The sequence below is a fragment of the Nerophis lumbriciformis genome, linkage group LG28 (assembly GCF_033978685.3).
Source record: "Nerophis lumbriciformis linkage group LG28, RoL_Nlum_v2.1, whole genome shotgun sequence".
In the NCBI taxonomy this organism is placed as follows: Eukaryota; Metazoa; Chordata; class Actinopteri; order Syngnathiformes; family Syngnathidae; genus Nerophis; species Nerophis lumbriciformis.
This window is the reverse complement of record NC_084575.2, coordinates 15,866,513-15,880,396: the sequence shown is the minus strand read 5'-3', so window position 1 is coordinate 15,880,396 and position 13,884 is coordinate 15,866,513. Positions and strand designations below refer to the sequence as shown.

The window sequence follows — 13,884 nt, the reverse complement described above, 5'->3', positions numbered from 1 at the left end:
GTGTGCTGTATGACAAAGAGAGGCAAAGAAGCAAGCTGGGGCTTTTGTTCCTTTACCAGACAAGATCAGCAGCAGCAACCCTAGAGTTATAGACGACGCCAGGGCCAGACAGCTGTGCTCGGACGTGCGGCGATGCACCTATTATGAAACCTGCGCCACGTACGGCCTCAACGTCAACAGAGTCTTCAATGATGGTACGGCACAGCTCCTATAATTCTATCACTGTGTGTTTTGATGCAGATGTTTAGGGCTTATTTATTTTGTTCCAGCTGCTCAGAAGATCATGGCTGCCAAGAAGCAAGCTGCCTTACTGGCTTCCTGCAAATCCCTTCCCAACTCTCCGAGTCACTCTGGAGGCTCCACTCCAGTGTCGGGTGTCTTTCCAGGACAGGTACAACGCTGCATAAAAAAGCCACATTCCTTGAACCGTTCTGTCCTGACTGAGTTTAATGCATATTCAGTTCTTTGTGCGTCCTTTTCCATTCACAATCAAATATTTACTGCCTTTTCTCAGGACACTCCTGAGAAAATGAAGATTACTGAGCAACAAACACCAATGTTTTTTTTTTTTTTGCATTAAATAATTTAAAACGTCTGTTATTTACACTATTCCATAACTTTGGGAAAATTGTTGCTTTTATTCAATTATTAATCCTTAGAAAACTGGAGCTACAGAGAGAATAACAATTATCGCTCATATACTCCTGTTGGCCCCCGTTACTGTGTTTGTGCAAATAGTATGGATGGAATTGCTAACGTACAGATTTGAATGATTGCTATTCTAAACAGCAGCAAACTCCCAGATGAACTCAAGTATGGGTCTTGTGTATTTAAGTTTCTCTGCTCAAGAGTCAAGACGTGCGTTTACAGATTACCGTATTTTTCGGACTATAAGTCGCAGTTTTTTTCATAGTTTGGCCGCGGGTGCGACTTATACTCAGGGGTGACTTATGTGTGAAATTATTAACACATTACCGTAAAATATCGAATAATATTATTTAGCTCATTCACGTAAGATACTAGACGTATAAGATTTCATGGGATTTAGCGATTAGGAGTGACAGATTTTTTGGTAAACGTATAGCATGTTCTATATGTTATAGGTATTTGAATGACTCTTACCATAATATGTTACGTTAACATACCAGGCACGTTCTCAGTTGGTTATTTATGCGTCATATAACGTACACTTATTCAGCCTGTTGTTCACTATTCTTTATTTATTTTAAATGTCTATTCTTGGTGTTGGGTTTTATCAAAAAAATGTCCCCAAAAAATTCGACTTATTTTCCAGTGCGACTTATATATGTTTTTTTCCTTCTTTATTATGCATTTTCAGCCGGTGCGACTTATACTCTGGAGCGACTTATACTCCGAAAAATACGGTAGTTCCACATCTGTTGAATAAAAAATGTTCTGTTTTCAAATTTGCCCATCATCCACGATACCTATATGAGAAAAGAACATACGTTTATCACTTTTTTTTGTGTAAAAAAAACTGCTAGTAAGAGGCGGCTAACAATGCGTGTAAAGGAGATTGTCTATTCCACCTATAAAGCCCTTTAAAAAACATCCAAAACTTCCAACACCGTTTTATATGCATGTTGTAAGTATGTTATGAACAGTGACATTCATGATACCATTTGATATTTACAGTGTTATTCAAAGCATTACTATAACTTCTTTTCGAAGCGCATTGATTTTACAGAACGCAGAGCAACGAACGTTTCTTCCGTCAACAACCTCTAATGGCCGACTCCGTTAGAGCCTTGGAGCGTTATGTAGCACTATTGCTAAACCTTTCAAATTAGAACACAAAACCGCTCACTGGGATGCCGACTGATAGGATATTTGTATCTTTCAGAATTTGTGCTATCCTTGAGCTGGTAAATTCTGAATAATACTCCCCCCTCAGGTAAAAATGATTCCTAGAGTTATGTTGTCAGGTTGGTCTGAGTTACATATTTTGAGAGCAATATTGTATCAAGTTGGTAACATGAAGATTTTAAAAGTTGACCAACTTCTCGGTTTGATGCCACGAACTTCTACCATACAGGTGAGAACCATGATTTTAATCGAACATTAACTTTTCTTAACTCAAAGGCCGCTCATGCTTCTCCTCCTTCTTCTTTATTGTATGGCGGGTTAGTGCATCTGCCTCACAATACGAAGGTCCTGAGTAGTCCTGGGTTCAATCCCGGGCTCGGGATCTTTCTGTGTGGAGTTTGCATGTCCTCCCCGTGACTGCGTGGGTTCCCTCCGGGTACTCCGGCTTCCTCCCACCTCCAAAGACATGCACCTGGGGATAGGTTGATTGGCAACACTAAATTGGCCCTAGTGTGTGACTGTGAATGTTGTCTGTCTATCTGTGTTGGCCCTGCGATGAGGAGGCGACTTGTCCAGGGTGTACCCCGCCTTCCGCCCGATTGTAGCTGAGATAGGCTCCAGCGACCCCGAAGGGAATAAACGGTAGAAAATGGATGGATGGATGGATGGGTCGCAACCAACATTATTAGCAGCTCAAGCTGGCTAGTAGCTGGCTGCTCGCTTTTTATTGAAGGAGCAGTGTTATGGTAAATAGGTTATACTTGTATAGCGTTTTTCTACCTTCAAGGTTCACACACACATTCACACACTGATGGCGGGAGCTGCCATGCAAGGCCCTAACCACGACCCATCAGGAGCAAGGGTGAAGTGTCTTGCTCAAGGACACAACGGACGTGACTAGGTTGGTAGAAGCTGGGGATCGAACCAGGAACCCTCAGGTTGCTGGCACGGCCACTCTCCCAACCGCGCCATGCCGTCCCCAGTGTTAGCAAGGTGATGTGTCACAACGCCGGAAAAGTAGTTCCTCTGTTTTAGCTCTTTCAATAACAATGTCGCCAAAGCTTGGTTAATATGCAGGTCACAGCATGTAAATGGAGTGTTGTTGGCAGTTTTTGGGATTTTTATTTAGACCACCTCGTCGATCTTTTTTTTTTTTTTACTATTTAGAACGCTCAAAAACTGGAAAGAAATGTGTGCTCTTGTCTAACATAAGGATTGTGGATGATGTGGCAACATTTTTTTTTAAAAATGCAGTTTTCCTGAAAGCCTGCCAAGGTTGCTGTCAGGTTCAAACACTGATGAAATCTATTAAACAAGACAAGAAGCAAGAAAGTAAACAGAGACAGAATTCAATTTTGCTCAATTGAGGAGAAACGCGTAGACACTGTACCCTTGTACAGTGTTGTCCCACGCTCTGATGAAAGATTGTACGCCTCATCTTTTATTTGGACTTTCCCTGATTACATGGCAACAGCTGTTTCTAAAGGGACGGGAGTCGTAAACAGCCATCGCCTTTGGTTACAAAACAGTTCAAAGAAAAGGTTGGTTCAGAGAAAAGGTCGTAAACAGCCGTTGCCCTCCGTCACAAAACAGTTCAAAGAAAAGGTGCCTGGAGGGGGGTCAGGCCCTGCCTCCTCTCCGCTTTGTAGATCTCAGGTCAAGACAAAATCTTCCTGTGGATTACAGTACATCAAAGAAACCGACACCCTCATGTCGTTCCCCATCCTACACAGTGGAGTTTTATAAGCCTTTTGTTTGGTAGGATCAAACCGCTTTTGTCCTCTCACAGGGCGAGCTGAACTCAATGTAACACACAGTTTTGTGATAACTTAGATACAATTATTCTGACAGTTCCTGACATTTTGTTTTCTCTGACAGTCCACAGTTTTAGATCAGATTCACTTAACAAATATATGATACATTATTCAAGGCTCGTATAACTATTTTAAAACATCTGCATAGACATTTTACATGATATTCAAACTTTGTCATTTTTTATATCATGTTAGCAGTAAAAAATGCTGAGAGGGGATTAGTGTTGTCCTGATACCAATAGTTTGGTACCAGTACCAAAATTATTTTGATACTTTTTGGTACTTTTCGGTACTTTTCTAAATAAAGGCGACTACAAAAAATTGCATTAATGGCTTTATTTTAACAAAAAATCTTATGGTACATTAAACATATGTTTCTTATTGCAAGTTTGTTTGTAAATACAATAGTGAACATACAAGACAACTTGTCTTTTATTAGTAAGTAAGCAAACAAAGGCTCCTAATTTAGCTGCTTACATATGCAGTAACATATTGTGTCATTTTCCATTCAATTATTTTGTCAATTATTAAGGACAAGTGGTAGAAAATGAGTTATTAATTTACTTGTTCATATACTGTTAATATCTGCTTACGTTCTCTTTTATCATGTTCTATCTACACTTCTGTTAAAATGTAATAATCACTTATTCTTCTGTTGTTTGATACTTTACATTAGTTTTGGATAATACCACATATTTGGGTATCAATCCGATACCAAGTCGTTACAGGATCATACATTGGTCATATTCAAAGTCCTCATGCGTCCAGGGACATATTTCCTGAGTTTATAAACATACCGGTAATATTAAAAAAAAAATGATGTGATGCCAAAAAATATCGACGTAATCATAGTAGCCTCGACTAGATACACTACTGTACTTGGTATCATTACAGCGGATGTTAGGTGTAGATCCACCAATGGCGTTTGTTTACATTTTGACGTCGGTGAGCTCCGGTGTATAGTGAAACATGTTTAGCTATTCCTCGTCCTGCAGGGATGATACTTGTAAGAAAACTTACTTTATTTGCCGGTACTTTTCAGAGGCGGTATAGTACCAATTATGGTTCATTAGTACCGCGGTACTATACTGATACCGGTATACCGTACAACCCTAGAGAGGATTATAAAGGCCATAAAATGGTGATCCCGTTGTTACTGCACTGATAACATGAACTATATACCAGTGTATATATTTTATTTTAACCTATTAACCTATAATCGTCAGAATTAATTTAAAAAAGCGACTCTTGGATAAATAATGTAAGTAATGCTGCTGTTAAAACTACCTTGGCTCAACAACATTGCCCTGTTACGTCTCTCTCTCCTTCCATCATCTACAGGCCAGCAATGGTGGTCAGAGTAGCGATTACTCCTCATCACTTCCTTCCACCCCCGTGATTAGCCATAAAGAGATTAGCCGGTCTGCACGAGGGGAGAAACAGGACAGTGGCACTCCCGGTTCGATCCGCAGCGCCACCCGGCGACGCACGGCACGTTTTGCGGTAAGTAAATATGACTGACAGCTGTCCGCTTTGCTGGGATGTCCTGTGTGGCTGGCAGTTGATGTAAAGACATGTGACAAACACTGCATCCGACAACACTGTGGTTCTGCTTAGCGTTTGGCGTAGAGAGACAATGACGCATTGTGGCAGATAAACGCTATTATGTAAAAGGTTATGTCACAATGTCAACAAATTCTTGTTGATGTCTTGTCAAAAGCAGGGAAAAGATTGACTTTGTCATTTTACACATGATAGGGACAAGCCGTGGAAAATGGATGTGTGGATGGGCAGGCAGTCGAGAGCCGTGGTGTCCAAATTACAGCCTGCGGGCCAATTGCGGCCCACCGAGGTCTTCAATTTAAGCCGCAAGTCGACATGAGTTTAATTAGGAATCTTACTCATAGGGAAATTGGAATAATTTTTTGAGTCTTACAATTTTGATGCTGTTATTACGTTTAGTGGACAATGTGAGTAGTGCAGGTCAATTACCTTTTTAATATGCTCCAATTAAAAGTTACTTATATGACCCAATGCAAACACCCTTCCCTAGTCATGGTGCAATAAAGAAAAATCCAACAAAGACAAAATGTCAACAGACATGGTCACACGTAACACAACCTGCTCGCTGAACTTTGTGGACATTATTAAAAAAAAGTCCACGTACCATGAAAATTCAAAATTACACCCATTTAAATCCATTACAAAGCATGATGAGAAAAATGCAAAATACTCTCCACACTTATTCATGTTTGCCGCGTTTAACGGCTTGATATTTCTGATTGATTACAAAACTTTAAGGAGGTTGTCACAGAAGTAAACAATGTAGAAGTTGACCTTTAATACTCTTAATATCCAATTTTATTAATTAGTCATTTTATATCCATTATATTAATATAATATGTACACATATACAGTACAGGCCACAAGTTTGGACACACCTTCTCATTTAATGCGTGTTCTTTATTTTCATGACTATCACTGAAGGGATCAAAATTATGAATGAACATATGTGGAGTTATGTACTTTACAAAAAAAGGTGAAATAACTGAAAACATGTTTTATATTCTAGTTTCTTCAAAATAGCCACCCTTTGCTCTGATTAGTTTTTCGCACATTCTTGGCATTCTCTCGATGAGCTTCAAGAGGTAGTCACCTGAAATGGTTTGACCTCACAGGTGTGCTTGAAGCTCATCGAGAGAATGCCAAGAGTGTGCAAGACAGTAATCAGAGCAAATGGTGGCTATTTTGAAGGAACTAGAATATAAAACATGTTTTCAGTTATTTCACCTTTTTTGGTAAGTACATAACTCCACATTTGTTCATTCATAGTTTTGATGCCTTCAGTGACAATCTACTATGTAAATAGTCATGAAAATAGGTGAAAAGGTGTGTCCAAACTTTTGGCCTGTCTGGTATATATAGGCTATATATACACCGTATATATATATATATATATATATATATATATATATATATATATATATATGTGTGTGTCTATATATGTGTATATATATATGTGTGTGTATATATATGTGTGTGTATATATATGTGTATATATATATATATATATATATATATATATATATAGTTACTTTACATGCAGTCTGCTTTCGGCCGTCGACCAAATTTTTTTAGCCCAATGCGACCCCCAAGTCAAAGAGTTTGGACACCCCTACTCTAGGGCCTCACATATGTATAAAGAAACTGATAAAAAGTCCACAATATGGCCACTTTAAACCGTTGGGATGCGTAAACAGTTCACTGTATTAATTCATGTACCGCTGGGTTTTAACAGTTTCCAGAATTAGGCCATTATCAAATAACGGCAATACTTTTACCAATAACGAGTCATTTATTTAATTACTTTTATGCACGTCACAACGCCGTAAGCGAGACGTTTGATGTGGCAGTCTACTTTTGATGTGGTTGTATGTCAACAAGTCAGCATCAGAAGCACAGCAAGTTCGATGCAGGAAATATCTTTTTACTAATGAAAGCAACGACCAGCCCCACGCTAAAATGAACTTGATATCACATCGACGGAGGCAAACAGAAAACAGCACACATACACACTACTCTTTTGAGGGAATAATGAACAACAAATCAATGATTGAAGTGACAAGCTACAATACCCTGTTTGTGGACAAGGACACTACAGCCATCGAAGCACATTCAATCTCTTTACTAACTAGAATTAATACAATCTAGTGAAAAAAATTCAACAGAACTGCCGTCACTGCTCGCAAACTGCAAGTCTGAGCTAACAAACACAGCTGAGCTAATGCTGCTCTCTCTGGGCGTTGGCGTCATATGTCACTTAGCAACACGTAGCGCCTTTTAAAGGGACATAGACACACACTGCTCTCATGAAACATCTCATATTACATTTTTAATTGTTTTTCTTCCAAGTAACACATTAATTACTTCTCCGAGTAAAGTGATGGAATTATTAACAGAAATTAAATGTTTGTATTTCCGTTAATAATTCAATCACTTTTTTTTGGCAAAGTAACAAGTTACAGATTGGCAGTGTGACCAAATCACACCGACCTCACTTTCTGGGCTTTCGTCTGCTACAGCGCCTCACCCTCTTCTTCATGCTCGCTTCTATAAGCAGCAGTTCATCCTCCATTTGTATATCCAGCTTCAAAATGATAACAATGTGAATAGTTTGTCCAAAAATAGTCGTCTTCGTGGTCTGTTACCTAGTCTGCCATGATTATAACACACTCGCGTGTTTGTTTGTTTGAAATAAATGTGCTAGAGAAGGAAGTCCCGCTATTTACTAAAATGACCAAAATACGGTAAATATTGTACATACAACATATTGTTATGAACATGTCTGTTACTTAATTTCCCCTCGGGGATTAATAAAGTACTTCTGATTCTGATTGTGATATTTTATTTTCGTTGTGGCTTGTGCAGCCCTTTGAGACACTCGTGATTTAGGGCCATATAAATAATTTTTCATTGATTGATTGATATTATATATTGGGATGTCCGATAATGGCTTTTTGCAGATATCCCGATGTTGTCCAACTCTTTAATTACCGATACCGATATCAACTGATACCGATATCAACCGATATATGCAGTTGTGGAATTAACACATTATTATGCCTAATTTGGACAACCAGGTATGGTGAAGATAAGGTACTTTAAAAAATAAAATAAAAAAAATAAGATAAATAAATTAAAAACATTTTCTTGAATAAAAAAGAAAGTAAAACAATATAAAAACAGTTACATAGAAACTGAGTAATTAATGAAAATGAGTAAAATGAACCGTTAAAGGTTAGTACTATTAGTGGACCAGCAGCACGCACAATCATGTGTGCTTACGGACTGTATCCCTTGCAGACTGTATTGATATATATTGATATATAATGTAGGAACCAGAATATTAATAACAGAAAGAAACAACCCTTTTGTGTGAATGAGTGTCAATGGGGGAGGGAGGTTTTTTGGGTTGGTGCACTAATTGTAAGTGTATCTTGTGTTTTTTTATGTTGATTTAATAAAAAAAAAAAAAATAAATAAAAAAACGATACCGATAATAATAAAAACGATACCGATAATTTCCGATATTACATTTTAACGCATTTATCGGCCGATAATACCGATATTATCGGACATCTCTAATTATATATAGATTTACAGCCTGTATATAAATTGTTGATGGAGGCTTTTGAAATTGTTTTAGAGGGCTTTGAAGGCTACAACAGCGGCTCCCATTAGCCGCATCTTTCAAGCGTTTTTGTCAACTTTAACGCCCCCCACAAAATGACATGTGTGTTCTTGTCTCTCATAAAGTGCAGTTCCCCTTTAAAAAAATGACATAAAAAATGACATAAAAAATGCCAACTGACGGCAGGTAATTATCCATTAAATTAAACATTCTCAAATGCAAAATAAAAATGATAATTGAAAATATAAGAAACTGGACGCCTCTGTGCCAAACCTAAAGTTGGTACAAAAAACAGATTTTGATTACATGTACAGTTACACCCTTACCTGCTTGCATGAGTTTCCCTCTGGGGGGCTCCATTCAGTTAGCAGCATTTATCACCTTAGCTAACGTAATGTGGTATAAATGCCTGCTGGTGTGAAGATAATGTACCGTAGGTGTCATTTCTGTAATGTGTCAGCTGTGGGAATGACTTACGACGACAGCTTAGTGCCAAATCTTTCGATGAATGCAGTTTCTTTGATTTTAGTAGTATGACGTACAAGAAAATGCACTAAAATTACAATTCAATCCATTTAGACTGGCCCTGTTGATACCTGTTTATGTCGCCCACTCATCAAGTCCCATTTTTATATAAAATAATTTAAAAAAATAATTGTTATATTTTATTATTACAAAAAAGTGCCTGCTCAAGTGGACGTCGACATTGCTATTTTTACAACATAAAGTTTGAGACCAAAAAGGTCATTTCTATTAAAAAAAATAACATTATGTTTATGTTTAAATGTTGTAGTCTATTTAACTTTCTCTCATGGCTGAAATACTAACATCAACTTAACGTCTGTCTAGTTACACAGCATTAAAACATACACACTTCCTTTTAACTTCAAAATAAAAGTTTTAACAAATAAACTATAACAAACAATGATTTTTTTTTGTAGATTATCTATAAAAAATAAGCTTTGTATAAAAAGCAGTCAACAAAATTACCACAGCATGCTGTATGTAAGAGTATAAAATATTACATGAAAACAGAACAATGAAAATGAAAATATGCACAAATGAATGAAAACAGAGTCTCTGTAAATACTGTAAATGTGCAAGCAATGGCTAGTTTCGGCATAAAATGAGTCAGCCAGTCCAAGGGCCGTCGACTTAAACAGGTTTTACTGTAGTTTTGTACTAATGAATGAGATAAGGTAACATTCTTTAACACTAAAAACTTGCATCATAACATTTTCTACTAACGATTACCATTCAACAAAAATATAAATGCAAAAATGTTGCCTTTTGTTTCCATCTTTCAGTACTTTGGCTCAACGCAAAGCTATAAAACGATTTCCAGCTTATTTTTCTCAAATATTGTTGACAAGTCTGTCTAAATCTGTGTTGGTGAGCACTTCTCTTGTGCCGAGATAAGCTATCCACTTCACAGGAGGGGCATATCAAGATGTTGATTAGACCAGTGTTTTTCAACCATTTTTGAGCCAAGGCACATTTTTTGCGTTGGAAAAAATCCGGAGGCACACCACCAGCAGAAATCACTAAAAAACAAAACTCACTTGACAGTAAAAAGTCGTCGTCGCAATTGTTGGATATGACTTTAAACCATAACCAAGCATGCATCACTATAGGTCTTGTCTCAAAGTAGGTGTACTGTCACCACCTGTCACATCACACCCTGACTTATTTTGACTTTTTTTGCTGTTTTCCAGTGTGTAGTGTTTTAGTTCTTGTCTTGCGCTCCTATTTTGGTGGCTTTTCCTCTTTTTTTGATATTTTCCTGTAGCAGTTTCATGTCTTCCTTTGAATGAAATATGAAATATGAAATACTTTGTTTTAGCAATCAAGAATATTTCAGTTGTTTTCATCCTTCTTTGTGGGGACATTGTTGATTGTCATGCCATGTTCGGATGTACATTGTGGACGCCGTCTTTGCTCCACAGTAAGTCTTTGCTCCACAGTAAGTCTTTGCTGTCGTCCAGCATTCTGTTCTGGTTGACTTTGTAGCCAGTTCAGTTTTAGTTTCGTTCTGCATAGCCTTCCCTAAGCTTCAATGCCTCCCGCAGTTTCCGACATCTACAAAATAATTAGCTACCGGCTGCCACCTACTGATATGGAAGAGTATTACACGGTTACTCTGCCGAGCTCTCGACAGCACGGACACTCAACAACAACACATAATTTGCAGACTATAATTACTGGTTGGCAAAAAATATTTTTTAACCCAAATAGGTGAAATTCAGTGACGTGCGGTCATTAGAGGCAGGTGAGGCGGGGCCTCACCTGCCATCATGGAAAGAAAAAAAATGTAAAAAGAAAACAAATTAATTAAATTGTTATATGTATCCAGTGATTATACTATGAAGTTATTTTCCATTTAACTTCACCAGTTTTAGATTATTTTTATTCAAAATCGCTGAATTTTCACATTTGCCGTTCAAATACTGAGAAGAGACGGTGCGGTGATCAGCAGCCAGTTGACACACGTCACTCAATTGTGCCTCAACATGGATTGCGGACTCGGCTAACTGCTGGCCTGCTGTGCAGTGAGACCGTATTGCTATATGAATTATATTATACATTTTCATAGTTTAGTTAGCTGAGGTATATAATGTACAGTGTCTTTTGTCAACAACTGTATGTGTGTAAAGTATTTCTTGTGCTGAGCAATCATAAAACTGCTGCGAAGACGCACTGGCTGAGGCTCGCGTAATCCCGCCTCCTGGTGCCGGTTAAGGCACCTTCGAAGTTCGCCGCAGACTGCACCCCCCGACGGGAGCGCCACACCAACCAAAGCCCACACCCAAACCCTCCACGTGCAAGACCGAATCCACCCAAAAAAAGTCACTTAACAAGAAGCCAAAAAGTGCAAAAACAACATTGCTCGCGCCGGAGGAGCCGTGAACGACTGCAGGGACACAACATTAGGTACACCTGCAGACTGCAGCACGGATTTCATATTTCATTCATTCACAACTCCTCCAACACGAACACCACTGTTCCCGCACTTATAAGTAAAGGTAAGACCATAATAACGGTTTTTTTATTAAATGTGCTTTTTTTGTGTGCTACAGTTTGTATGTGTAAAGTTAAAGTTAAGTTAAAGTAGCAATGATTGTCACACACACTAGGTGTGGTGAAATTTGTTCTCTGCATTTGACCCATCCCTTGATCACCCCCTGGGATGTGAGGGGAGCAGTGGGCAGCAGCGGCGCCGCGCCCGGGAATAATTGTTGGTGATTTAACCCCCAATTCCAACCCTTGATGCTGAGTTCCAAGCAGGGAAGAATGCTGGTATGAGCTTTTAAACATAACCCGTTAACTGCTGCCAATCAAATGGTGAATAAGATACTCTTTAGGGTTCATATGTTTGTAAATCTGACTGTGATGAAGTCAGTGCCTCACCAGTCATGAACCTCACCGCACGTCACTGGTAAAATTAGATAATCTCCCACGGCACACCAGACTGTATCTCACAGCACACTAGTGTGCCGCGGCACAGTGGTTGAAAAACACTGGATTAGACCCTTGTTTTTTTATTAATTGGGCCGGGGCCTATTGTTGGGCTGCGAGCGCCCCCTAGAGGGCCGCCCAAAAAATATCTGTTTCTCAGTTGTGGTTCGTATGAGCCGCAGTGGTATTCAGTTGTAATACACTTATTCCACCACTTGTGGCAGTAATGACAATCTCAAACAAACAGAAGAAGTCTGGAGTTAAAGTCATAGAGAAGTTTCCTAAGTGCAAAAATAATGACTAAAGTGATGAAGCGGTATTTTCATGCCCACTTTAATTGTATTAACAGTTTAGTTAAAAAATAAATGTATTATTAATTTGGTTTATTTATTTTAGCACAACATTAGTGTATGTAAATTTATTTTTCGTCAGTTATTTGTGTTATTTATGAGTATATTTGGTTAGTATTTATTTTTCTAATCAGCCTGACCAAAAGTCTAAGGTTTATGTGTAAATAGATAATACACTTTCTGATTAACAGATGCTTTCAAATCATTTGACAACGTTGTGAACTGTAAGTAGGTTTGGTATAATTATTGAATAAAATTAAAATCAAGAGTAAGAATACTAATTCAATATTGATATTTGAGAGAGCCATCTGTAGTGGAAAAGTTAAGAACCCTGGATTAGAAGTCATGATTATTTCACAGGTTGCCTTAGACTGGCCACTACAACATTTTGACTCTGCAACTTTTGTGATTTTGGATGGACGCATGGAACTATATTGTCATTGCACTTAAAAAGTACGACAAAATGACATTTTCAGTACTAATCCCATCTAAGAACAGACATGTAGTTACAGGGTGGACAGAACGGGAACACTGATCGGGACGCCACATGGGCAGCGCCCCAAAGAAAAAGGTAGGGAAATGGAAACCATGGGGGAGAAAGGAAGAGGAGGAGAAAAAAAAACAAGTCCCTAACTAAACTCCTGGTTGCGGTGGATTAGTTTGAGACCAGGAAAAAAGCCCCTAGAGCAGGAGTCGGCAACCCAAAATGTTGAAAGAGCCATATTGGACCAAAAAAATTAATGAAAAATCTGTCTGGAGCCGCAAAAAATTAAAAGCCTTATATAAGTGTTATGATAAAGGCACCACATGATGTACTGTGTCTATATTAGCTGTATTAGCCTACTACCAAAGGCTGACGCAAATCTTCGTTGACAGAAATGTTGTATTTAAATTTTTATTCTGCACATTTTTACAACATTGGAAAACATTAGTAAAATGGAGGCTTGTCAGAGGGTGCAATAACTTCTGGAAATTACTGTCTCAGAATAGCCAAAGGTATAGATGTGTGTGTCCAAGTTAAATGAAACGGCAGGCTGTCTTCTTCTAATGGATTTATTACAATCTTTGCAAGCTGGGTAACGTTTGCTGTGGTCTGGAACAACATGGTATACAAACAACTTTGAGAAATGCAGCCAATATTACATACAGATAATGTGTCATGAAAAATGCAAATATAAATTAAATACACAGAGGACATAAGTAAAGGTACTTAAATGAGCTGAAATATACCTACAGACGAGGCATA

At 38.2% G+C, this 13,884-nt stretch overlaps 1 protein-coding gene across 2 annotated transcripts in view; it reads left to right on the top strand.

The window, feature by feature from the left end:
- LOC133570901 (arf-GAP with GTPase, ANK repeat and PH domain-containing protein 1-like) overlaps positions 1-13,884 on the top strand; it is an 88,485-nt gene that overhangs the window by 33,891 nt on the left and 40,710 nt on the right. For both annotated transcript variants that reach the window (XM_061923718.1, XM_061923717.1), the window contains exons 7-9: positions 60-194; positions 270-391; positions 4,983-5,144. In XM_061923718.1, the coding sequence (XP_061779702.1) occupies positions 60-194; positions 270-391; positions 4,983-5,144 (419 nt within the window). The remainder of the gene's footprint in view (positions 1-59; positions 195-269; positions 392-4,982; positions 5,145-13,884) is intronic.